Source organism: Trichosurus vulpecula, chromosome 4 (assembly GCF_011100635.1).
Source record: "Trichosurus vulpecula isolate mTriVul1 chromosome 4, mTriVul1.pri, whole genome shotgun sequence".
In the NCBI taxonomy this organism is placed as follows: domain Eukaryota; kingdom Metazoa; phylum Chordata; class Mammalia; order Diprotodontia; family Phalangeridae; genus Trichosurus; species Trichosurus vulpecula.
In genome coordinates, this window is record NC_050576.1 from 300863366 (window position 1) to 300890907 (window position 27542).

The 27542-nt window shown below is 38.3% G+C and overlaps 1 protein-coding gene across 3 annotated transcripts in view; it reads left to right on the forward strand.

Annotated features, from left to right (window-relative positions):
- The first annotated feature begins 611 nt into the window (after positions 1-611).
- Positions 612-27542, forward strand: part of ALS2 (alsin Rho guanine nucleotide exchange factor ALS2) — an 80227-nt gene continuing 53296 nt past the window's right edge. The window contains exons 1-4 of one of the 3 annotated variants that reach the window (XM_036753947.1): positions 612-667; positions 22591-22681; positions 24040-24194; positions 25823-26772. In XM_036753947.1, the coding sequence (XP_036609842.1) occupies positions 22662-22681; positions 24040-24194; positions 25823-26772 (1125 nt within the window). In that variant the 5' untranslated portion in view covers positions 612-667; positions 22591-22661. Of the gene's footprint in view, positions 668-10916; positions 10994-22590; positions 22682-24039; positions 24195-25822; positions 26773-27542 lie in introns of those variants that run through there. The other 2 variants (XM_036753948.1, XM_036753949.1) reach the window with 2 other exon arrangements.

Here is a 27542-nt window from a genome sequence, read left to right on the forward strand (position 1 = left end):
AGGCTCATAATAAATACTTGTTGGTTGATAGCACAGAGCTAATGGAGCACTAAAACGGGTTGGTTGGAGTACTGAGTATGTGCTGGGTGGAGGTTCTGCGCGCCCAGGATATGACACTGTCATCAGGTGTGCGAGAAGGTGTGGGAGTGCAGGGGACCACGGGGAAGGCAAACGTTGTCTCTACAAGTTTAATGACAATGATACACCCACCAGATGCTTGTCGTTTTAAGCCAGAATCCGACAAATACAGCCAAGAACAAGGCTTTCTCCTGACCCCTCCCCTAAGCCCCGGCACCTGTTACCCTGGGAAGCAGAGAAGGCGTTAGGATGCTAATGACGACACCCATATGTCACCATTCCAACAGCTCCCCTTCAGTGGCTGTCTTTCCCCTCGCTCTCACCGCGTCAGCCAACCAGTGCAAGAAGAGAAGGATGGGCGGGACCAAACGCAACGCCTATTTGTTAAGTTTGACCCAAGCGCGTCTCCGTTAACAGGCTCTTTTCCCCCCTCCCTTCTTTCACATTTCGGCCCTTCGCATTGACTGGTTCGCGCTCTGTCCAGCCCCGCCCCTTCCCCTCGAGGCCCCGCCCCCAGCGCTCGTGTATCAGCTGATCTCGCCGTAGTGGCGGTGGCGACGACGGCGGCTGCTGCGGCGACGGTGGAGAGGTGAGGGAAACGGCGCTGCTGCACCGGCAGGCAGAGGCTGGCGGGGCCCGAGAGGGATCCGGGGGTGGTGGGCCAAGAGCGTTCAAGCGAAAGCGAGGCGCTAGGACGAGCGAAGCAGGGCCGTGCCGGGTGCTGTGACGAGAGGTGGCGGCCGAGAGGGCCGGAGAGGCGTCCGGCACCGACCGAAGCCTCCCGGGGAGATCTCGTCTGGGGTTGGGGGTGGGGGCTCAGCGGGACCCCCGGCCCATAGAGCGCCCCGACCGCTTGGCTTTCCCGCCGCCAGGCCCCGCCTTCCCTTCTCTCTGCTTCCATCGCTGCCCGGAGCTGCCCTCTCCTCCCTCTCCTCCTCGTTGGTCCGGGGGAGCTCCTCTCGCCCTCTCGCCCGGAGCCTCCCAGCCTTCTTCCCGGCTCCTCGCTGCTTTTCTGGCTGTCGCCGCCGGGGCTGCGGTTTCCTTCTGCTTCACCTGTGGAATCTCTCTCTCCCATCCCCCTGAGCCACGCGTCTCCCCCCCCCCCCTCCACCTTGGCAACCAGCCTTCGGCGGTAGGTAGCGGGTCTGTGCATGAACTGGACCGCGGGCTTGGACCAGCGATGTCCAGGGCTTAGTGGTGGTCCGCCGCCGAGTAACAGCCTTTAACTTGGTGAACTTTGTGCAGAGCGTGAAACGTGAAATGCTGGCGTGCTGGGGGGCCGGGGAGAAGAGGGAGAGAGAGAGAGAAGAAGACATCCCTAGGGAAAATGGTTCTGAGTTTTTACTATCTTGTACGAGGAAAAGTTCCCCATCTTATTAAATGAAGATGTACGTCCATAGAGACTTGGTGATAATAAGTTTGCCTTAGAGAAATGGAACATTAGAGGTGTAGTTAAACGTATCAGTGATTGATTTTGGAACTAAAGGAAACTGAAAAACCTAAATACTAAATGAAGTATTTTGAGGATTAGGATGGGTTTAGGATTATTTTATTTACACAGCATCATTTGGTAACTTTTCAGCAGTTAAGTTTGGTGTATGCTTATTTTGAGTAGAGTTACAAAAGTTTAGCAAGATTTCTCCTTGCTTAGTGCTTCTCCTAATCAACTTACATTGTATTTCATATTGTAGTTATCCTGGTACATATATCTTGTCTTTTAAACTATAAGTTCTCAGGGGGCAGTGTCTCCTGCAACACTTTTCTTTTAGAGCATGCTTAATAAATATTTGTTGAATGAAATCTTCTGGAACTAGGGGAAAAAACCACCTTCCAAACCTTAAAACACTACATAAATGAGAGGTGTTTTTTTTTCTTTTGTCACAAACTGCTCTGGTTTTGATTTGTGTGTATAGATTGGATTTATAGATGCAGCCTTTTCATGTTGATGGACTGTATAGTCTTCACTTTTAGCATTTATTTTTGTTTGTTAAGATTATTTTTATTCTGGGTTGGGGAAAACATTAGTTTGGAATTAATAAGATTTTAGTTCAGATTTCTCTTCTGACAATTAGCAACACGACCCTGAGCAAGTCACTTAACTCTTAGGCGTCTCAGATAATTGTTAATGGAGGGAATCGAGTCCTAACCACTGAAAAAATCATAGCTCCTTTACGTATTATAAATTGGGTTAGGATTAACAGTTTTTTTCAGAAATTTTATTGTTATGCTGCATAAAGTTTCAAAGATTTAAGCTTCATTTCTACCTCTAATATCTCCAGACCATAACTAACTTCTTTATTCTCTAAATAGAAGGAACTAAATTTTTTGCGAGAAGCTTATTTACTTCATCTTCCAATTCAAGGCTGGATGACTTTGTGATTCATTCTTCTCACTAACCAGGACCTACTTGTATATAAAATTCAGACTTTTTAGGGGGTGTTTATTCTTTAAAACATCAGGATTCTTTGAGAAACTTTAGTAGGTTTTATGGGGAAAATAGTAATGCTATCCATATTAGAACCAACTCACTATTGTAGTAGATAGAGAGATGGATCTGGAAACTGGATGCCTCAGTTTCATCATTTGTAACACAGGGATAATATTTATAAAGGCCTTTGCAAACTTTTAAGCTCTAGTTATTATTATTTAAATTTGTTCAATTGGTATACAAAACCTAAGGACATGCAGAACTTGGAGTTTTAGTATAGATCTCACAACCTCAGAAAAGTTGAGAATTTTCAACTAGTAGATTTTTTTTCCATTAGAGTCCCATCCGATTGATTCCTTTTTGTGGAGTGCAAGTGATCCTGAGTTCTAAAAGACTGCAAGTATAGCACAAGCTCTGGCAGGTCCTAATCAATCTGGAAAGGCTTCTAGTGCTAGCTTAGTGATGTTGTCCAAAAACCAGCCCAAGTTCAGAGAGACTCATCACCAGATCTACGCTTAGGAAAATCACTTTGACTGTTGAGTATAGTTTGAATTGGAGTATAGGTGGAAACCTGAGACAGGGAGACCAATTAGAAGGCTACTGCCGTAGTCTGGGCAAGAGGTGATAAGGACCTTAACTAGGGTGGTGACTGGATGAGTGGAGAGAAGAGAATGTATGGGAGAGATGTGGGAAAAGAAAAAAATAGGATTTGGCAACTGATTTTATAGGTTGGGTGAATGAAAGTAAAGAATCAAGGATGACACCAAAGTTGTGAACCTGGATATGAACCTAGATCAACAATAATAGCGAAGTTTGGAAGAGGGGAGGGTTTGGAGAAAAGATTAAGGATTCTGTTTTAAACTCGTTGAGTCTGAGATACCTTGAGGACATTCATTTGAAAACGTCCAGCAGGAAGTTGATGATTCAGAACTGGAGCTCAGGTGAGACACTAAGGCTCGATCTATGGAAGTTGATGAGATTACCAAGTGAGAAAGTATGTAAAAGAGGTTCCTTAACAGCTTTAGGGGACTTCAGTTCATAGATGTGACATGGAGGAAGATGTCATTAGATAGGAAAACCAAGAGAGAGAGTCGTGAAAACTCAGAATTTATCAAGGAGAAGGAGGCAATTAACAAATGATGCAGAGGTTGAAAAAAATGAAGATTGAGAAGAGATCACTGGATTTGGCAAGTAAGAGATCATTGGTAACTTTGGAGAAAGCAGTTTTGGTTACCTGGTGAAGCTGGAAGCCAAATTGAAGAGGATTTAGAAGAGAGAGGAGAAGAGGAAGTAGTAGTATTCATTGTACACCACTTTCAAGGAGTTTAGCCATAAAGGGGAGGAAAGTTACAGAATTATAGCTTACCTGGATGGTAGGATCAAATGAACATGGGGGAGACGTGGGCATGCTTGTAGCTGTTGAGGAAGGAGCCAGTAGACCAGGAAGAATTAAGGATTAAGAGAGCATGACAATGATGGGGGGGGCAGTGTGCGAGAGATGGCAGGGATAGGATCAAAGGTCAATGTAGGGGGGTTGACCTTGACAAACAAAACAACCACCTCATCATCAAACTGGAATGAGGAAGAGGTGGTGGGAGATAATGTCAGAAATGTGAAATGAGAAGGAGAGGAAAAGAGGGAGTTGAATGACCATAGTTGAGCTTTTTTCATTGGTTTTTTTTTTTTTGATGAAGTGTAAGGGAAGGTCCTCCATAGAGGGGTTGGGGAGAGTGGAAACCCATGAAAAAGGAAAGTAAACTTAAAGCAGTGTTGAAATTTTTGACAGATTTTGCTACATCGATATGAAGGGGAAAGCAAAGGACCACTTTAATATAGATAGTATAGATAGGTTCCTGGGTAAAGCATTCTGCATAAATGATCTCATTTGATTTTCACAACAAACCTGTAGGGTAAATACTGACAGTATGATTAACCCTATCATACAGAGAAGGAAATTATGTCAGGTTAAGTGACTTGCCCCAGGTCACACAGCTGCTGTTGTTCATCCTTCCGTTTTCGAAGAGGACCAATGACGTAATGGGGCAATGTCTTGACTTGGATGTGAATTGAATTTAAGTGAAGAAGAGTTGCACAGTTGTCAGCCTCAGTCTCTCTTCCAGTCATTGAAATCCAGTGGCAAGACTAACTCCCACTCATCTGTCAGTGTTTCACTTTATTATCACATATTGTGTATTAACCTTTTCTTTCCTCAAAACTTAATCCAATAATAACACTTTTCCCTTCTACACAATATCCTTTTTATAGAGATAGGTAGTAGAAGTAGAAATGAACTTCAGTGCTGTTTAGTTCCAGAGCACCGCCATCCAGTTCAGCTTCCATTCTTGTGAAGAGTAAAACTCTGATTAAAGGATATCCGTTTTAGCCAGTCAGTAAGCATTTATTAAGCACTTGCTATATGCCAGGCATTGTACTAAGCATGAGGGATACAAAGAAAGGGGAAAAATAGTTCCTGCTTTCAAGGCACTTACGCTTTACGTTGTAGTGGAAGACAGCCTGTGAATAAGTAGGCTTGTATATATTATCTTCCCATATGACTTTAGCAAAAGTGCGGTTGGGGTTTTTTTGGCCAGGGGATGGGGGGAGGGAGCTGGTAGGGAAAGGGCAGATGGGGGGAGGATGTTCTGTCTTGCACTACTACTCAGAGAGCTATTCCACTACTGCTGCTATAGGTAGCTTTTCACAGGATCAGAGGCAAACGAGGTGCTTAGATACTTTTGCTTTGTGTTTGATGCGGAGCTCTTGGGAAAATACTGTGCTTAGGAATCCTGAGTCTGATTCTTCTTAAAAGACTGCAGGGGATTTTTTTTTTTTAAAGTATAAAGACCCTTGAGAAAGGCAAAAAATACTATTCCTATACTCTTGGGAAATGCAAAAGTATGCAAATCCTGTATTAGATTCAAATATAAAATTTAATAAACTGTTATGATATTTTGAAAGGGATCGTAGTGGGTTTAATATCCCAGAATCCAAATTATTTCATATTTGTATGGCATCATCTTTGCCCATGCAGAAAACATTGATACATACAAGTGAAGATATAGCTTTAAAAGAGCATATTTTATAGTTTCTGTTTTTTACAGAGGACTCCAAAGGAGCAAATATTATAAATACAGGTGCCCATTCCTAGTTACTGTTTTAGATCTACTAATATTAAAAAGTAAACAGTTACAAATGTATATAATTGAGTAACAAACAGTAATTTTAAAAGTAAATGTTTATAATTTTATTGACGTTTAACTTTACTGAGTTTTGTAAACATTTTGTATGTTTTTTGAATTTGTATTTTATTTTAATTATTTGATTTTATTATGAACTTAATCATCAATATTAGATTTCTTTGCAAAAAGAGGATGTTTTTAAAAAGTATTGACTTTAATATCGTGATGATAAAATTGTTTTCTTCTCTTCCAAACTTTTTAGTTTTCTCTATATATTTAAATATTCTTTTTGTTCACTCTCTTTTTTTTTTACATCTTTATCACTACCAATAGCTCACCTTTTCCCTTCCTCCCATAGAAGCACTTGTAATAAACAAGTACAGTTAAAAGTTCTTTTTTCCCACATTCTTACATGTGATAGTGATTTTGTAAATTTCACTCTGTATCAGTTTATACAAGCCTTCCTAGTTGCCCTGTATCTGCCATATTTGTCATTTCCTCAATAATATTCCATAACATTCATATGCATTAAAAGGAAGTGAACTGGCATAGTGGAAAGACAACTGGACTTAGTCAGGAAAACTTGAATTTGGATCCTGCCTCAGACCCTTGCTAGCTCTGTGACACAAGCAAGTCACTTAACCTTTCTCATTCTCAGTTTCTTTATCTATAAAATGGGGTTAATAGCACTTGTCTCAGCAGAATTTTTGTGATTCTATTCCATTTGTTTTGCATTCAAACAACATGGCCAGCCCACTGGAGTTGCACTCTCTGAAGTAGAGTTTGAATGCTTGGCAGTTTGGTTCGAGAAAGGACCTCAGTGTCCAGTATCTTATCCTGCCAGGTAATCTTCAGGAATCTTTAGGAATCTAATCTTTAGGAATAAGATAATTCAAACGGAAGCAATTCAGTTTCCTGGAATGGCACTAGTAGACTGTCCAGGTTTCACAGGCATACAACAATGAGGTCAGCACAATAGCTCTGTAGACCTTCAGTTTGGTAGTCAGTCTAATACTCTCTCCCACACTTTATTTTGGAGCCTCCCAAACACAGAGCTAGCTCTGGCAATGCATGCATCAAACTCATTATCAATGTATACATGCCTGGGAAGTATACTACCAAAGTAAGTGAACTTATCCACTGCATTCAGAACTTCTCCATTTACTGTAACTGATGGTTCCATGTATGGATGGTGTGGTGGTGACTGATGGAGCACCTGTGTTTTCTTGGTGTTAATTGTTGGGCCAAAATTAGCATAAGCATCAGAGAATCGATCCATACTTTGTTGCACCTCAGCTTCAGGGGCTGCTTTGACTGCACAATCATCTGTAAACAGTGCAAGGGAAATTGTAAATCACAAGAAATCACTAAAAATGTATGTATGTATGTACAAACGTATACATACGCATAGTCTGCTCATATATGTGGCCCCACTCACTTTGATCACTGATTAGATATAGTTTTAAAAATTCACTAATGCTGCATCTTCTGTATTTAAAAAATTTACTAATTCTGTATCATCTGCCATATTTAGGATTTAAACCAGTATAACTTTATAAGTTATTCCATATATTTTATTTTAATTTACTGTTTCTTCTATAGCTGCAAGATTACTTGTTGGGGATGTTATTAAGAGGATTTACGCTTCAGGTAGGAGTTGGACTAGATAGTGTCAAAAGTCTGCTCCCACAACCCTGAAGATTTGATGAAAATTCCATAGAATTGAGTAATCTAGGATTACAGCTGTACAGCTGGAAAAGTACATCAAGGGTCATCTATTCCAGCTCTCATTTTACTGATGATGCTCCCAAAGATTGTAACACGTGTGAGATCACACAGTAAAATCATTGAGCTATAATTTGAACTCATGTCCTCAGACTCCAAATCTAACATTCTTTCCACTATATCTATTGATAAAAATATCCCCCCTTTTAATAAAATTTTAAAGAAAATGATATTTGGTTGTAGATGAAATTATATTAACTCATTCATTTTCTAGAGGATTATGATAGAGAAAGGGGGAGATTAAGGTTTTGAATTTGGCAACTTCTATAGTGAGAATGGGATCTTTTAGTGACAGTAGTCTCTTAAGATACTGTTAGAGAAGGGCTTCAGCAACAACAGCATCTCTTCATGCACAGAAGCAATTCATATGTTTTTATAGCTAGGAGAACTGTGTATGAGTATGGAAGATATTGTCTAAAGCTTAGTCAAACAAGTATTTGATTGTAAGGCATGATGCTTTTTTTTTTCTTACATCTTTTTACTTCCATATCTAGATTGTAATCGTTCTTTTTACATCAAGCTTCAGTTTGGCTAATTGCTTTGAATTTGCCTTCTTGGGTCAGGCAGAATAAACATAACCCTGTTCCATGTGACACCTCTTTAGATACCTGAAGGTATCTTGTTCTCTTTCTTTCCTAAGTCCATAACAAACATTTCCAGTTCCTTCTACCAATATTCATATGTCAAGAACTTGAGACCCTAGAATAACTTGGCTTCCTTCTTTGGAGTACTCTCCAAATTATTATGGTGTCCAAAGCTGAATGTGGGGCTGGAAATACCAGTGTATGAAATTCTAATGTAAGAGTGAAAGTTGACTTGATGATGAAACTCTCCAATTTAAGCAGGTCCTTTGACAACATAGTCCTTCACAAGGCTCACACTCAGGTGGTATACATAGTAAAATTTAGTATGTTATTGTTCAAATGTTGATAATCAGATGAAACATATGCAGATAATCCTGGAGACAGGAATTTAGGGTGTATTTAATTTTGTGCTTCCACTAAAGTTCTACTCCTTTGTCTAATAGCATGGATGTTGAAGGCAATGGCACCAGAGTTCAAGCTCTGGCAGGTTCTGCCAAGTATAAAATGTTTTGGGGACAGGCCTGGTGGTGGTCTGTGTTTGTCCTCCAGGGACCACCTGGATCAGTTTGGAGTAGCTTGTCATAACAAGATTGGCAGCCAGGTGATAAACTTTTTTGGCCATAGCAATTTTGTCTACTTAGGAATATGTGTTGGTAGAGAGATGATTGCACTGATGAAATCACAAATCCCTGAAATACTGAAGTAAGATGGTCTTATTAAAACAAGAGCGTAAGTCTGAGAAGAATTTGAACCAGGATTGGTAAATCATGGCATGACATGGTGTGATAATCAAGACTTGTTAGAGCTGGATATAAGCTTTGGGAATTTGACTAGATGAATTCTAGTTTTTGCAAGTAATTGTACTTTTTTTTAGTAGTAATATGATACCCTATATCTCTTGTTACCCTAATTTATGTATCTAATTAACTTATGGAGAGACGTGTCTAGTCTGTTTAAATTAGGGTTTTAAGCTAATTAATTTTGGAGGAAAGACGAGTGATTTTATTGGTTCATTTTTTTTTATTTAGTGTTTATTCAGTGTGCAGAGTAGTAGTAATCAGAGAGGGAAGGCAAAATTGAGTAGACAAAGTCCTGCTTTCAGTTACTATTGTTGTTGTGTATTTGTCCTTTGTTTTCGAAGAGCATGGCATCAGGGAAGTGATGACATGACTTGAAGTTGACTTTGATTTGAGTGAGGGAGGGCTATGCAAGGTCACCAGCCTCACTTTCTACTCCAGAGCAATCTGGATCCAGTGACTAGATATTCTTCAGAAGCATGACTGGAGATGGCTCAGGATGCAGTGGGAGACCCTGGCCCTTTTAGGCTAGGGCCTTTTAGGGTACTCACTTAGAGTGAGGTAACACCCATTCAGTGAATACGCCTCTTTAAGAAGTGAGGCAAGAGATGGCCCCTTTAATTAGAAAAAAAGAAAAAAATCAAGCTGGGAGGGGAAGAACCTCAGGGTTGATGTTCTAAAGAAAAAGAACTGTCTGTCTTTCTCTCCTTCTTTCCTTTCTCTCCTTTTCTTTCTCTCTCTTCTTTCCTTCTCTTCCTTCCTTCTTTCCTTCCTACTTCTTTCTTTCTCTTTCTCTCTCTTTCCCTCTCTCTCTTTTTCTTTCTTTCTTTCACAAAATCTTAAACCCAGTTCACTCTGAAACCCATAGATTTGACCACAATAGGCACCTGCCCAAGCTCCAGTTTTCAGTGCACTATAAATAAAGGAGATAAGATGAATAGGCATAAAGGCTATAATGAATATAACAAAAGGCTTTTTAATTTTATTTTTATAAGTAACTGTCACATACACATAAATAGGAAGAGATTTCAGGAATGTATGGAATTTGCAGGGACAACACAAAGTAAAATTGTATGGCATAAAACTCTCACATTTACCTAAAAAGGAATGTTTTATATATAGTTAGGTTTTGTTGGCATTGTGCCCCTTATTCCATTTGTGTGCCTCAAGAATGTAGAATATGCCAAATTTTTAGACTATTTGGAAGAAGTAACATATGTTAAGTGTACTGGCAAAGGCTCCTGCTTGCTTCTATCAAGAAAGGAGAGCAGAGAAGGCCCATTACTATTTCACTTTTCATCCTATTCACTGACAGAAAGTCATGGATACTAGAGCATATTTTAATAATTTCATGGCATCACTGGTGTCCATAAGTATATCCCAACTGCCATAACTCTCAGCTCTGTGTGTAATATTCAGAACCATTGAGTGAAGAGATGGGGGAGACAAGAGTCCCGACTCAAAGATCTTATATTTAACCAGGGTTACAGGAAGGTATACATAAAAGTGTAATAGAACATAAGATATTATGGGACAAAGGGAAAATCCAGAAAGTGTACTAGCAGAATCTCAAGAAACTAGAGAATTGCTTTCATAATGGTAGATTTTGAATTTGATGGGAGCTCAGAGGGGTTCTTAACCTTTTTTGTGTGTGTGTGTGATATAGGCCCCTCTGACAGTCTAGGGTAGATTGGAGACCCCCACTCAGAATGATGTTTATAATGTATTAAATAAAATACATGGTATTACAAAGAAAACCAAATATATTGAACTGCAGCTATCAAAAATACTTTTAAAATTCACAGATCCCAAGTTAAGAATCCTTGCTTCAGTTTAAGCTATGGCTGTGTAAAGATTCCCTCTGCAACGTGCACAATAAATCATCATCTAGCCTTTGCTGGAGGACATCTAGGGGAGAACCCACAACCTCCTGGGGGTCATCTGTTCTGCTTAGGAATTGTTCCAACAATTAGGACATTTTTTTTCCCCTTAACTGAGGCCTAACTTTGCTCCTTTGCATTGCTCCTGATTTTGCACTCTGAGGGCCAAGACAAATCTAAACTTTCTTGTACCCAGTAGCTTTTCAGATACTTGAAGATGGCACTCCTGTTTCCTCCATCCCACTTAAATCTTCTCTTCAAGGTAAATATTACTAATTCTTTCAAATTAATTCTTGTATGGCACAATCTTGACATTTTTTTTTTTACCATCCAGCAGAGTTGTAGGACGTATTAAAGAAGTGGTTAGTGAACGTCTGGAAAAGGTCACCAAGGGCTAGCATAGCTTCATCAAGAATATGGTCATACTAGATTCAGCACATTTGTTTTTTCAACAGGATTATTAGACTGCTAAGTAAGAAGAATGCTGTAGATATGGTTTACCTAGATTTCCATAAATCATCATTGTGGAAAAGATAGAGAGATGTGGGCTGGATGATAGTACAGTTAGGTGGATCCACAGGTGGCTCGATGTCCAGACACACAGTAGTTATTAATGGTTCAGTGTCAGTGGGAGGTGTTCTCCCGTTAAGCTGTTTGTTGACCCTGTCCTGTTTAACATTTTTGTAAATGACTTTGATAAAGGCAGAGATTTGTAGATGACACAGAAATAGTACTGTAGATGACAGAGTCATTATTCAAATAGATCTTGACCGGCTAGAACATTGGGTAGAATATTAGACAAAATTTAATAGGGATCAATGTGGAGTCTTATAATTGGATGGGGAAGGCACAGCTAGAGAGCAGCTCATTTGAAAAAGGCCTTGTTATGAATCGATGAAGAATAAAATGAGCAGAACCAGGAGAACCAGTCTGGACACATAGGTAATTGATGGAAATGTGGAGTTATTGCATCAGATTCACGTGAATCTTGAAAAGCGCATCAACCTTTGCATCACAAATGATGGAAATCATATTGAAGATGTTATTTGTTAATATTCCAATTAAATAAAAATTTCATTCATTTCATTTCTTGAAAATACGCATTTTTGCCTATGTGGCCAGACTTTAGGAACACCCTGTTATTACAAGAAGACTGCAAAGAAATAACTTTGAATGGCATGAGAATTCTGATCAATGCTCTGACCAACCAAAACTCCAGAGGATCAGTGATGAAGCATGTTCTCCACTGCCTAACACGAAAGATAAGAAGAAGAAGCTCAGAACAGGTTGCCTCTATTTTCCCACTTAGATTAGGAGGCTATGTCCTCTGCTCAGAGGTAGAGGAAGGTAGGAAAGGAGGGCTGAGGAGAAAAAAATACTCTGAATAATTGCTGTAGAGAGTGTGATAGAGTCCAGAAAGAATATAAGCCTTGCTGTGTATTAATGAAAGCCCAGTTGAGATTAGATAACATAAGTTTGTAGTGAACAAAGTCAGCGTGACTATATGACTTTCTTCTATATGAGTAGGAAAAGAGAATATGGTGGGGGTATGACATAGTTGGAGTTTTACAAGGTATGCCTGGCAGTAGAACAAAGGGGCAAGGGATTTAAGGTTAGCTGATAGTATGTGGCTGAACTTGGCTACCATCTCCCCACGGATCCTGATGGAGATGGCCCTCAGTCTGGGAGCCTCTGGAGTGGCAGTGCCCCTTTCATCACCAGACCTGCTTCCAACCCAGCCCCCACAGCCATTATTGAGGGCAGAAATCATTCAGGGGCCCACCTTCCCCACTGACACCAGCAGCAACTGCTGACCAGCTTCCATTAGTAGGCAGATAGGCATAGGAGCCGTGGGAATGGTAGCACTACCCAGACTACTGGTTCGTCTTTTTGCCTAGCCTTCGCAGCCATCATGCAGGGAAGTAATTCCTGTGGAGGAGCCAACCATCCCCACTAATTCCTAACTAGTTGCCACACATAAAACAAGCAATCCAGCCTAACTGAAACAGCAAGGCATCCTGAAAGAGAAGCAGGTGGCAGCATTTGCTAGGCAAGTCACCACCGCTCCCTTAACCACCGTCTCCCCTCAGACTGATGAAAACAGACTCACACCCTGAACCCTGGAGCCTTGAGAATAACAATGCTTCCAGCCCAGTGCCTGCAACCTCAATACTGGAAAGCAACCCCTGTAGGTATGGATATACTTTGGCAACTGCTCCTGCAGGTGCTGTAGCTATAGCTACTGAAGACCTAGAAAAGAAAGAGCTTGGCACTGTCAAATGATTCAGCATCAGAAAGTGATAGGATTTTGTCAGTGGAGATGATGTGAAAGACGAAGCATTACTCTCTGCTCCACAGCTGAACCCTAAGGATCATGGGATGTTTTCATCTGACTTGCAGCTGAAACCTTCCATATGGGTGGTATGCTGAATCAAAATATGAACTCCTTGAGAGCAAGGCCTATTTTATTTTTCTATGTGTATCCTTGGTGCTTAGTACAATGCTTTACATATACTAACCTCTTTTAAAAATGCTTTATTCATTCGTTCGTTCGTCTATAAGGTCAAGACTGTGAAGGGAGGTAAGGCCAGAGCAAGGTGGAAAGTCTAGATATCACAGTGAAGACAAAGAATCATCTTGAAGGATTAAGGCAGGAAGTGATATTGAAGGTTAGGAGATTGAGGTTGGCAAGAGGAATTTCAGAGTTCTGGATCATGGAAGTAAAATAGTTAAGAGTTGTGGTCAAGTCAAGGATTAACCGTCCTTTTGTGGCTAAGGTGGAGCAAATATGAAGGTCAGGGCAGTTTAGGAGATTGATAAATTTGTAGGCAAGAGTATTTCATGCTGACAAGGACATCAGCATGTATATTGATTGAAGTCCTCATGTATTAAAGCAGGGGTTGAGGTTGAAAGAAGATTGAGATCTAGGAATAGAACTCTGAAAGATCAGGAAGAGTGACCTAGAATTTGTTAGGTGACTACACTAAGAAGTTGGATGTAGTAGTAAAGATGGATGAAGTGAAGTGCCAAATAAAGAAAGGGCCTATGCAAGGGGCCAAAAGGAAGAAGTTAGGAGCTCCCATAAGTCACTGGAGGCCAGCTGCATCAGGATGGGGTGTTGCCAGGGAATGTTGGGTGATAATGGGTGAAGGGAAGAAGGCTATTGTAGAGACAAGTCACTGGATGGTGACTCATCTTCCTATCCTCTGTTTACCTCTTTGGAGGCCACTGCTACAGAACATTAAAGATTTTTGAGTGAGGGACTAACCTCATCGTTGTGTTCATGAGAAGGTTATTTTGGCAGCTATAATAGGGATAATCTGTAGAAAGAGACAATAAGACCAATGTAGGCCATAGGTGGAAAGGTCCTAAACTAGGATGATGATAGTGTGGGTGGAGAGAAGACAGGTGTAATTTTGGCAACTGACTAGTAGGGAATAAAGAGTGAAGAGTTAAAAGTAATTCTAAGGCTTTCATCTGTATGCCTAGGAAGGTGTTCAGTTTGGACATGTTTACTTTGAGGGGCTAGTAGGACATTTAGGTGTAGATGCCCAATAGACATTTGGAAATGTGGGACCAGAATTCAGAGGACAGAGTAAAACTAGATATAGACATTTGGAAATTATTTCCATAGAAATGATAATTGAGCTTCCAGTAGTGGACAGGATCACTGAAGGAGAGAATTTAAAGAGGGAAGTAAACCCAATCAGAGGACAAAACCCTGGAGACCTGCTTGTACCTTCTAGAAGAATGAGCCAGGAAAGAAGACTGAGAAAAAGCAACAAGATTGATAGAACAAAGCATATGACAAGAGGTTGTTGGGGGCAGAGAGAAGACTGAATCAACTGTGTTCCATTCTACAGAAAGGTCAAAGCAGATATGAACTTGGATTTAGCAATTAGTCATAGATACAGTCAAAAAATATTAATAAGACAGTTTTCAGGTGAAGAAATCCAAGCTATCAATTGCTATGTGAAAAATTGCTCAACATCACACTAAGAAAATACAAATTGAAACAACTCTGAGATTATCACCTGCCAGCATATTGACGGTTAACAAAATAGGAAAATGATAGATGCTGAAGGGATGTGGGGAAACAGGTACATTAATTCACTGTTGGCAGAACTGTGAACTGTTCCAGAAATTTCTAGAAAGCAATTTGGAACTATTTAATAATAATAGCCCCAAAAACTATTAAACTATTTGACCTACTGATACTCCTTCTAGGTCTACATCCCCAAGGAGATCAAAGGAAAAGGACTTGTCTACAAAAATATTTATGACAGCTCTTTTTGTAGTGGCAAGGAATTCAAAGCTGAGGGGGTGCCATCAATTGGGACGTGGCTAAACAAATTATGATATCTGTATGTGATGGAATACTATTGTGCTATAATTAATTATGAAGAGAATGATTTCAGAAAAACCTGAGAAGATATGTATGAACTGATGCAGTGAAATGAGCAGAGCCAGGAGAACAATTGATAAAATGACAATATTGTAAAGACAACTGTTCAAAGACTTGGGAATTCTGATTAATGACCAGCCACTATTCCAGAGTACTCATGATGAAGCATGCTGCTACTTCCAGAGAAATGATAGACGCAGGGTCTAGATTGAGACTTTTTTTTTTTTTGATATGGCCAATTTGGACATTTGCTTTCCTTGACTATACATGCTTGTAATGGATTTTGATTTTCTTGCTCTTTAAATGGGGAGGAGAGGATGGAAAGAATGTGAACTTGAAAAATAAAATAAATTTGAATTTTTAAAATGTTATTAGTGATTTTTGAGATAATAACTCCATTCAAGGATGTTGGAAGGTTGGAAGCCATATTGCTAGGTGGTTAGGAAGTAGAGTTAGCAAATATAGCATATCAAGAGTTTAGCAGTGATAGGTTTAGGATGATAGCTTGATGGGATGGAGGGGTAGAGATAACATTCTTGAAATCAAAACGAATCTTTTGGCAGTCACGGATCACATTTCCTAACTTGATTGCCCATTATTTTTTTATTTTTTTAAGGCCTTTTAAAACAGTTTCTGTTTTAGTTTTTGCTTTCATTGAGAGGCAGCTTGGGAGACAGTCAGTCAATAAACAGTGAAGTGCCTCCTATGTACTAGGTGTTATGCTAAGTGTTGGAACCAACCTTGCAGCCTGGAAGACCAGGGTTAAAGTCTTAACACATGCTGATTATGTGACTTTAGGCAAATCACTTAACCCTTGGTACCCTAGACCACTGCCCTAGACTATAAATCGTACCCTGAATTGGTAGCAGGAGGGGTGGGGTGGATGTTCCCTATACCATTAAAATCACAGGTCTAGTCCCTACCCTACCTTGTTACCCAGCTAAGACTGATAGGTACAAAACTAGTTTAACAGCATGGTTCATTCACTAGCACCTGTAGTGTCTTTGTTTCTTGTAAATGTGAAAAGGAAGGATATTCAACCCCTATGAAAGAAAACTGTAAAAAAGGACGTTTCCTTCAGACTGTTAGAAGGGTAATAAGCAATATGTAATACTATCTATTTTAAAAATCTGAACTCACAAAAGAGATAAATTGAGGAGCCATAGGAGTTTTTAGAGCTAACTTGCTTTTATTTTTCAATGACAGGAAGCACCTACCTGCACCATGCCAGCTACTAGGGGAAATTCAAAGTTTGGAGACATTGTCCCCCAAGTTTAGTAGGAGAGTTCCAACACAGATAACTCCAACACATGATATTGCATGAGTCCTTTAGAAAGTTACAAAACAAACTGCTGTGAGAAGTGTCAGTGGGGAAGATTGTCACCAGCTGAGGGGAATCAGGGAAGACTTCATTAAAAGTGGCATTTCAGTCAGGCTCTAAAGGATTCAGCAGTAGAAGAGGAAGAGAAAGGACATTTCAGGCACTGGAAACAGCATGAGCAAAGGGTAGGAGAGCATATGTGTAAGTGTTTAGGGAATCAGAGAATAGTCCAGTTTGTTAGGAACATAAGTATCATAAAAAAATTCTTCACTTTATCAAACAATGCACTACAAATTCTCCATTAGCTCATTTAGTGCATTCTAAACATTTGGCAAATAAAGCTCACACAGGTTTTTCTAGATGTTTTATATCTAGCCAGGCAGTCCAGTGTACTTTCATTTCAGCCCAAGTGGTTACTTTGGTCACTGCTGCAGATAATTGTTTAACTTTAATCAGGAGTCCAGAACTTCCTGAACTCTAGGAACAAAACACAGATTAGGCAGACCTTGAAAACAATTGTATACACAAAAAGCTTCACATTTTACTGTTAACTTATATGTTTAAATGTTCGTTATGTGTAAAGGGTACATTTTATGCAGTTACAAAATGTTTTACAAATATTTCTGTAACAAACACTAGCAAGGATTTTTCCTCAAATACAGGGCTAGGAACCTGTAAGGACTCCCTCAGGCAAAACCGAGAGTAAATAGATGGTTCTCACATCTTACCCAGCCAGGTTGGTTTTTGTTGTTGAGTCTTTTCAGTCCTGTGTAACTCTTTGTGAACCTATTTGGGGTTTAAGATACTGGAGTGGTTTGCCATTTTCTTCCCTACTTCATTTTACAGATCAGGAACTGAGGCAAACTGGGTTAAGTGACCTGCCCACACAGCTAGTAAGTATCTGAGGCCATATTTGAACTCATGAAGATGAGTCTTCCTGATTCCAAGCCCAGTACTCTGTCTACTGTGCTACCTACCCCCAACCAGGATAATCTTTTCCCGAAACAATGGTGTTTATTTATAGAAAAGTCATAAATTTGGCTTCATCATCTTTAAAAGGCCCAATAAAATTCTTTTGATTATAGTTTCCCAATTGAGGGAAATTAATCTCAGATCCATCCTTTTCCTTATTTTGTCAGACCCCATTTCTCAGTCTACCTTACCAGGTAGTTCCTAAAGGGCATCGCCTAGTAATGTGTCCCAGTTTTGCCACATTCCCCCCGCCCTCACCCCCCAGTTATCTGTTCCTGCTTGGCCTGGGCCATTTCAAGTAGGACCCTTGTTTCTGTTTACCAGTAAACAGAGAAACCAGCTGGGACTGGATTCCTCCCCAAGGACAACTCTCCTGTCCTTGCTGTTTCTCATCAAAGTGAGGGAGGGGTTTTCTGGTCAACCAGGGGAAGGCTAAGGGGATGTGGGGATGGATGGATACTTGTTGGGGTAGTTTTGTTTTCTAGCCAAGATTACTAGAGGCAGTTGAAGCCCATCAAGCAGTTAACATTCTTAAATTGCCATAGTGTTTCATGATCATCCGCACCTGAAAGCCATCCCATCAATCAGGATTACCTTTGCCACGGGAGGTCTAAATGATGTACTGTCAAGTCAGAAGGAAGACACACCGAGCTTTAAAATACCGTTGGCCTTCACTCTGGGTCTCTCCTCATTGAGAAAGGCCACTGACCCAATTTATTGGTTACTGCCAGCCTAACTAATAAATTGATCATGCTCAAGTCCCTGGTTTTTCACAGAGATGCCAACATGACCTATTTTACTAACAGTATATTTGTCACATTAATAAAGTACCTTGCCCTGGAGAAAACTGCCTCAGCTTCATTTTTTGCTTGCTACACAATAAAATGAATAATTATATCTTTATTTTGTATTTTTTTCTTATGTCATTTTTCATTACTAAAATTTGTAATATCAAATTACCCAAATATGTGCTTGAAAGAGAGATTTTTTTAAGTCTCTCTTTTTTTTTTAAAAGCCCTCTGTTTATCTGTGTAAATCCAGCCAGTCATAGTTTTGTTTCAGGAAGATAGATGAAATCTGTGAAATGTTTCATCATTACACATTGTTAAAATTTTTATTTATTATTTATTTCAATACTGTTTCCCAATTACATGTAAAAAAATTTAATGATCATTTTTGAAAATTGTGGATTCCAAATTCTCTCCCTCCCCACCTCCTTGAGAAAGCAAGCAATTTGGTTTCAGTTATATATGTGAGATTATGCAAAACATTTCTATATTCACCACATTACAAAAGAAAACACAAACAAAATAAAACAGTAAAAATAGAAAAAAGTATGCTTCAGTCTACATCCAGAGTTCAGCAGTTCTCTTTTTGGAAGTAGATATCATTTTTCATCATGGGTCCTTTGGAATTGTCTTGGATCATTGGATTGATCTGACAGTAGCTAATCCATTCACAATTCATCCTTACAATATTGTTGTTACTGTGTATGATCTCCCGGTTCTACTTACTTTACTTTGCATCAGTTCATATAAGTCTTCCCAGGTTTTTCTGAAACTATCCTGCTCATCATTTCTTATAGCATAACAGTATTCCACACAGTCATGTACCACCTCTTGTTTAGCCATTCCCCAATTAATTAGCATCTCCTCAATTTTAAATTCTTTGCCACAAAAAGCTGCTATAAATATTTTTGTACATATTGATTCTTTTCCCTTTTCTTTGATCACTTTGGGATACAGACCAAGTAGAAATATTGTTGGGTCAAGAGATATGCACAGTTTTATAGCCCTTTGGGCATAGTTTCAAATTTTTCTCCAGAATGGTCGATCAGTTCACAACTCCACCAACACTTCATTAGTGTCCCAATTTTTTCCACATTCCCTCCAACATTTGTCATTTTCCTTTCCTGTCATGTTCTAATAGGTGTTAGGTACATTTCTCTAATTAGTGATTTAGAGCGTTTTTTAAATGTTACTATTGATAGCTTTGATTTCTTTTTTCTGAAAACTGGCTGCTCATATCCTTTGGCCATTTATCAACTGGGGAATGGCTCTTTTAAAAAAAAAAATTGGCCTCAAGTCTTTATATATTTGAGAAATGAGGCCTTTGTCAGAGAAACTTGGTTACAAAAACTTTTCCCAGTTTGCTATTTTACTTATATTTTTGGCTGTTTAATTTTTGTTTGTGCAAAAGCTTTTGAATTTCTTATAATCAAAATTATCTATTTTACTTCTCATAATCCCCTCTATATCTTGTTCCATCCTAAACTCTCCCCTTTTCCATAGTTGTAACAGATATATTTTTCCATGCTCCCTTAATTTACTTATGATATCACCTTTTAATGTCTAAATTATTACCCCAAAAGATTGGACCTTGGGGTATTGTATACCTAGTCTCTTTTACTGATCCACAATTCTATTTCTTAGCCACTACCAGGTTGTTTTGATGATTACCATTTTGTAATATAGTTTGAAATCTGGAACTGCTAGGTCACTTTCCTTCACACTTTTTTTTTGTTGATCCCCTTGATCTTCTTAACTTTTTGTTCTTGCAGGTGAATTTTGTTACTATTTTTTCTAGCTCTATAAAATAATTTTTTGGTAGTTTGGTATGGCACTGATTAAGTAAATTAACTTAGGTAGAATTGTCATTTTTATTATATTGGCTCAGCCTATCTATGAGCAATTAGTAGTTCTCCAATTGTTTAGATCTGTCCTTGTGTGAAAAGTGTTTTATAATTGTAACCATATATCCCTGAGCTTCTATTGGCAGATAGACTCCCAAGTATTTTATATTGTGTGCAGTTATTTTAAATGGAGTTTCTCCTTCTCTCTCTTCCTCTTGGGTTTTGTTGGTAGTATGTAGAAATGATGATGATTTATATGGGTTTATCTTTATATCCTCCAACTTTGCTGGTTAATTTTTTCAGCTAGTTTTATAGTTGATTTTCTAGGGTTCCTATTTTTAATATTCCAGTTTCTTTTTGTCTTTTTGCTATAACTAGAATTTCTAGTACAATATTGAATAATAGAGGTGATAATAGACATTCTTGTTTCACTCCTTGTCTTATTGGAAAGGCTCCAGGTTTATCCCATTATAGATGTTTCCTCTTGGTTTTAGATAGATACTACTTATTTTAAGAAAGACTTCATTGATTCCTTTGCTTTCTAGTGTTTTTAATAGGAATGGGTGTTGTATTTTGTCAAAGGCATTTTCTGTATCTGCTGATATAATCATATGATTTTTTGGTTATTGTTATTGATATGAGCAATTTTGCTGATAGTATTTTTAGTATTTAACCAGCTTTACATTCCTGGTATAAATCCTACCTGGTCATAGTGTATGATTTTTGTGATATAGTGCTGTCATTTCCTCACTAGTATTTTATTTAAAATTTTTGCATCAGTATTCATTAAGGATATTGGTCTTACTTTTCTTTCCCTGTTTTTGCTCTTCTCTGATTTGGGTATCAAAACCATGTTTCTGTCATAAAAGGAATTTGGTAGGACTCCTCCTTTACCTATTTTTTTCCAGATAGTTTATATAGTATTGGCATTATTTGTTCCTTAAATGTTCAAATTTATTTGTGAATCCATTAGTCCTGGGGGTGTTTTTTCTTAGGGAGTTCATTGATGGTTTGTTTAATTTCTTTTTCTAAGATAGAATTATTTAAGTATTCTATTTCTTCTGTTAGTCTGGGCAGTTTATATTTTCGTAAACACACTACACATTTTATAACTATTCAGCAATTATTTGAATATTTAAGTTGTTTTCCTCTCTGTAAGATGGAGCTAATAACCAACCTGTTCGCCTTGTATAATTTAAAGGGTTGTTATAAGGGTGAAATTAGAAAATACATGTAAAGCCCTTTTGTATAGAATTATCTTAATAATTGTTACTGTGTACCTGGCACTGTGGCAATAAAGAAATCAAGTGTTCCTAAAGTCTTGGGGCCATTTTAAGCTTTCAGACTTAAAATTAGTTTGCTTTTAAGCTTTAGCATAACATGGCCCTAAAATTTTTGGGAATGCTATGTACAGCATGTTTGCTTCTCTCAAGAATTCCCAATTAGAATTCAATAAGCTTGACATAATTGGAGGAAAATTAAGTACTGTTTGATGATTTTAGATGTAGTAGTTCAGAAAAGAAAACAGTTGGTATAGGCTGGAGTCCTCAAAAGGCTTACTTGCTGGAAGAGGTGGTTTTTGAGCTGTACTTTGAAGGATGGGTTTGGTTTGGGGGTGGGAAACAAGCAGACAGCCTGAGGAAAGGATGATATTGAGGGATCATGGAAAGCATAGCCTAGGAAAAGATGGAAGGGAAGACGATGGGAAAAGGAATAATTTGATTGCATAGGACAGTAACTTAAATTATGCCTTTGCCCAACTAGTCAAGGAGAAGAATATTTTGGTTAGACAAGTTGCCATTCCAAAATAGAAATTGTTTGGGAAATGGCATGGAGGAGATAAAGGGGGGAAATTATTTTGGAAGAACATTGTTTTTAATGTGGAAAGTGAGGAATGTATAAGTAAATATTGTATTAAAATTGAATATTTAGAAAATCTGTAGTTCAAGTAACTATTTGCTAGATACTATACCTTTTCAGCATCTCTTCTTGTGGTCAGAGACTCAATGATAACTCTACAACTTTAACGGTTTCTTTCCTGTCAAATGCTACCTAAGCACAATTACCCCTATATGTCCTGGAATATTTGAAAAGCAACTCTGACATAATATGTATGTACAACATATTTAATATTGTTGTATCTTGAGGTTATTTTTTCTCTTTTTCTTCACAAAAAAAAGCAAAACTAAAGCAATACGAAATACTGGCCTCCTGGGAAAGCCTGAATAGCCTATTGTAGACTTTTTTTCTTTAGACTTTAATTTTGACTGCCCTTTTATAAGCTGAGTGAGCAGAAGAATCATCCTAGTTATTTGACTCTTGGTGGGCAAAATATGAAATTATTTAAATTGTTTCAGTATTAGTTTTGGTATATGGTACTTTGTTTTTTTCCAAGCTAATGTGCACTCATCAATAGACTTTTCTTTTCCCCGCTCTGGAATAAAATAACTACCTAAGCCCTTTCCATCCTTTCCTTGCCCCGTATGGTACTTGCCTGTATACTATGTTTATTTCATGTTTTCCATTTAGGTCTTTATACATTGCTCTATTCCTTTTGCCAGAAAGGAAATAATTTGGTGATGGAGTGCTTTCACTGACAGATGGACTCACAGGAGAGAAGGTAAAAATATGTCTCTTCCCTGCATTTCTCCCACTCTTAAAACTAGAACCAAAACAAAAATCACATTTATATAGTTTACTATTTGGCTTTCCTGTCAAATGTTAATAGAGAGTGGAACATTTATATTTTAGTCAAGAGGCAGAGTGTGATATAAAAAAATTAGCTTAGTAAAGTAATTTAATTAGTAGCAAAATATTTTTCCTAAGATTTCATGAAATATTAAAAATAAAATGAATTAACACTTAAATTTTGAGGACAGAGGCCTTTCTAGACCACTTTTGACAATGGTTTCAAAGCATTTTGCAACCATTAATTCTTACTATTAATCTTAAGCCTTTCAAAAGGGATGTTAATGATGTGTTCTCTTTCAGTTATCTTAAGAAGTATGCCATGATAAAGAGATACAGGTGGGGATATTTTATCTTCCATCGTGAAGGAGAGAAGTATCAAAGCAGAGAATAGGTATTCTGCAAGCGCTCTCTCAGTGATTATTAAAATATTGGCATGGCTCTTCTGCCAAAAAGAAACATGTGGCAAGAAAATTAGAAGTGTACATTGTGCCACTGATAGCCTTAATTCTCTAAGATTTCTTTTGATAAACCTTATAAAGAAATGCCTAGTGTTCTAACGTACCCATATATCATAGGTTAGTAATATAGAGGGAGAGAATTGATATTTTCTCCTAACATATAGCCATGGTATTTCTAAGCAGGTCTTTCTATGTGATCCATAAAGTCTCCCTATCTTGGACAGAGCCTGAGAGAAGCAGAAATAATCTGGTGATTCTGTTGTAAATATAGGTGATTCTTTTGTAAATCTAAATTCTATATTTTTTACTAGCAGTATTACAGAGTCTGAACATGCCTTGTGATAAATTGTCAGTAAACATAAATTTGTCCATATAGGAAAATGCAAAGCAGAACGTTCGGCTTCTGTTAGCTCTATTCACAAATGCTTCTTCATTTAGAAAAAGTTGGATTTTCTCAAAACAAAATTTAGAAATGAAACGCTAAAGTAGGGGGCATGCCAACTTTGATCACTAAATGTGTGACGAAGTTGGAATCCTGTAGACTTCCCCTCTGTTGAATAGTCAAACTCCCCTTAAACTTTCTTTAATTAGAGATGAATAGTTAGTTAGAAGACATAAAGATAGTCCTATATTATCTTTAAGGAGCCACTGTCTTAGCCCCTTTCATGGATGGAACATGAAATAGGAACCAAATAAACTTGATGACTTCATTTTTCTCATGATGGTGTGAAAGAATCACAATCTCCTGAATGTATTGCAAGCAAAAAATTCAAGCCTTATCTTCATTAAAAAAAAGTAAGCTTTTTGTGTACTGATTTGTTTTTGATAGCTCAGCAGAGGCAGAAGGAACCAAAGAGAGGGGTTTAGTCCATGTTTGGCAGGCAGGATTCTGCTCTATAACTCCCGAGAGACTGCCAGGCTGGGGAGGAAAGACTGTACTTCAAGCAGCCTTAGGAGTGAGCCATGGAGTACTTCTAACTGAAGGTACTGGAAATCATGATACTTTATGAAACTTTAATACTTAAGATTTAATAGCAGAATCAGATGAGATTTCTTGAAAATAAGATCATACAGTAGCTTGGTTCTTAAGTTTATATATTGTATGCTGTGATCATATAACCTTAAGCATAGATTTAATGAAGATGATTAAGTATTCCATGAATTGCAATCTTTTCACCATAAAATTTAGGGTGGAAGGTACTTTAAGTTACTTTAGGAAGGAATGAAGATGACTGTTGCATAAACATCAGTCTGTGGCAACTGTAGAACTTTCTATATTTGCCTATATTATATCATTTGAGCCAAGGGAAAAGAAAGCAAGCATATTCTTTTTACAAGTTGGTATGGATTGTCAAATGTTTAGGGACTTAGGCATTAGAGTACAGGTTTCATTTTGATGTCTGATTTAAATAAGAACTTAGCAAGCTAATCTTTGTTACAAAAGTATATGCATAACTATATACTTCTATAGATACACACTTATTCCCTCTCTCTCTTTCTCTCTGTACACAACACACACACACACACACACACGCTCACGTGTGTGTGTGTGTGTGTGTGTGTGTGTGTGTGTGTGTAAGTGAAGTATTTTTGGATAATTCAGAGTCAAAATTTAAGCCAAGAAAAATACTGATTTAAAAATATTATTACCTTTTTAAGAATGAAAATTCAAAATCAGTAAATTGTTTGCCAAATATTTTAAAATTTTTTACCTCGACTGTTTTCCAGCAAAAATGAATGATTGAATTCATGTAGATAGTTGATAACTGCCTTTTGGCCTGTTGCAGCTAGGTTACAGCTTAGTAACCTTTTAGGCTTTGTTCAAGACTTTTAGTAATGGAAGTCATCTCGTTAGTAATGAATCTGCTAAAACCAAGGGAAACCATTTTGTTTGAATAATAAAACCAAAGGAAAGCAAATTTCAATTGTTTACAAGGTCACCATAAAAATAAACTGTGAACAGTTGCATTTTAATTACAAAATACATATAAAATGAACTTTTGAAAACTGCCGTTCTGGAAAAAAAACAGAACATGACACCTTCTCAAGTGTAAAATTCAAGAAAGGCCTAGATACATTCTTATTAATACAGTGGGTGAATGTCTGGAAGACCTCAGTTCAAATCCCACCTCAGACGCTTACTAGCTGTGTGACCCTGGGCAAGTCATTTAACCTCCTTCAACCTCAGTTTCCTCATTGTAAAATGGGGATGCTAATAGCACCTGCCTCCCAGGGTTGTTGTAAGGATCCGTTGAGATAACCTATATGCAGCACTTTGCAAACCTTTAAGTGCTGCATAAATGCAAGCTGTTGTTGGTATTATTATTAATTTGTTATCTTAAATCTTGAGAAGATTTCTCTTCTTCATTTCTTTTAACATCAGCATCTTTTGCCAGTTTGCACAAATTCTAACTATTGTTCAGGATGTTTAAGGTATTGTCTTTTGTTGAAAACAAATGAGCATGGAGTACAGATTGTATGTTAGCATACGGTACAACTGCCCTTGAGAATGAAAGAAAGAAAAGTTTGGCCATACTAGGAGAGAAGGGAGGGAGTTTGCTTGTATATTACAATGTGAGTTAATTTCACTGTCCTTTGATGTTTTGTTCCAGGTGGTGAGGTCTACAGCTTTGGGAACCTTCCCTGGAGAACAGAACCAGCAGAGATCTGTCCAAGGAGTCCTCTTCTAGAAAATGCTTTGGTTGGACAGCACGTTACTACTGTGGCAACAGGAAGCTTCCACAGTGGAGCAGTGACAGAGAATGGCATGGTGTACATGTGGGGGCAGAATTCTGCCGGCCAGTGTGCTGTTGCTAACCAGCACTATGTACCGGAACCAACACCCATCAGTATTTCTGACTCTGAGACAAGCCCCTTGTTATCGGTCAGGATTTTACAGTTGGCGTGTGGAGAGGAACACACCTTGGCACTCTCAATAAGCAGAGAAATATGGGCATGGGGTACAGGCTGTCAGTTGGGTCTTATCACTACTACTTTCCCAGTGACGAAACCACAAAAAGTAGAGCATCTGGCTGGACGAGTAGTGCTACAAGTGGCCTGTGGCGATTCCCACAGCTTAGCGCTTGTACAGTGCCTCCCATCACAGGATGTAAAGCCAGTCCCAGAAAGATGCAACCACTGCAGCCAGCTCCTGATCACTATGACCGACAAAGAAGACCATGTGATCATTTCTGATAGTCATTGCTGTCCATTAGGTGTGGCCCTATCAGATGCCCAGGCTGAAAGTCATGATACCAACACTCCTTCCACAGGGGAAAGCCTGGAAAGCAAAAATTTATCTGAAAGCCAGGGAGAGGAGAGAAAGACTCTTAGAGAAAATGGTGCGTCTGTAGCTTCTGAAGTGGATGTTGAAAATATACAGCAAGTGAATGATGAGGCCACGCACCCCAAACAAGAGATCACTGGAACCACAGGCATTTCCATTTTGAGAAATATGCCATTACTCCCTGACAACCATGTAGAGAAAGAACGTTTGCAGAAGTTGTCAGATGATCCCTTACAAGGACATCCTGAGACAAGTGGCGATGTAGAGGTAGCACAGGTACCTGCAGGTTTTGTAGTATTTCAGTCATTACTGTGGAACTATGTAATTCTCAGCATTTTAACTGTTACTCTAGATTCCTTTTCTTACTTAGATTTGACTACTTAAGATTAAATAACAATCTCAAAAAGTTAGAGGCCACAACATTGTTTTTCAATTTTAGTAGCCAAACCTACTGAGTGAAAAAAGGAATACAGATTAATTTGAAATCAATTGTTATATTTAGTTCTGGGCATTTTAATGTATAGTTTTATAGATATGTTGGATTTCCTTCAGCAGTCCTTTATTACGTGCCTACTATGTGCAAAGCAGTGCTTAGAGTTGTTTGAGCTAACAATTTCCCATTTGCTTCGTATCTCGTTTTTATGTTCAAGATACTATATTTTCTCTACTATTGCCATTATCTCTAATGTTGCTAATGTTACCTAACCTGATACCAATGCTGTGCAAGGAATAGTATTCTTTTTTTTGTTACAGGTCAGTCTTCAGAAAATATCTTGGGACCTCTTCAGTCTTTGTGAGGCTTTCTTTTAGAATACTTTTCGATATCATCTTCCTTATTTTGAGAATCAAAGAGAAGCATTGGCTTCTGATAACATAATCTTGTCCCTTCCATCCAACATGAATTAAAACATGTAGAAAGTTATTAATTGCTCATTCCCTTTTCCTCTAGTAGAATCAACAAATGACCTAGCCTTTTTGTTTTTTTAAGAACAGCATGATAAGACAACAAAAATACTCAAACCCTGACTTATAAACTTTTAGCCTTT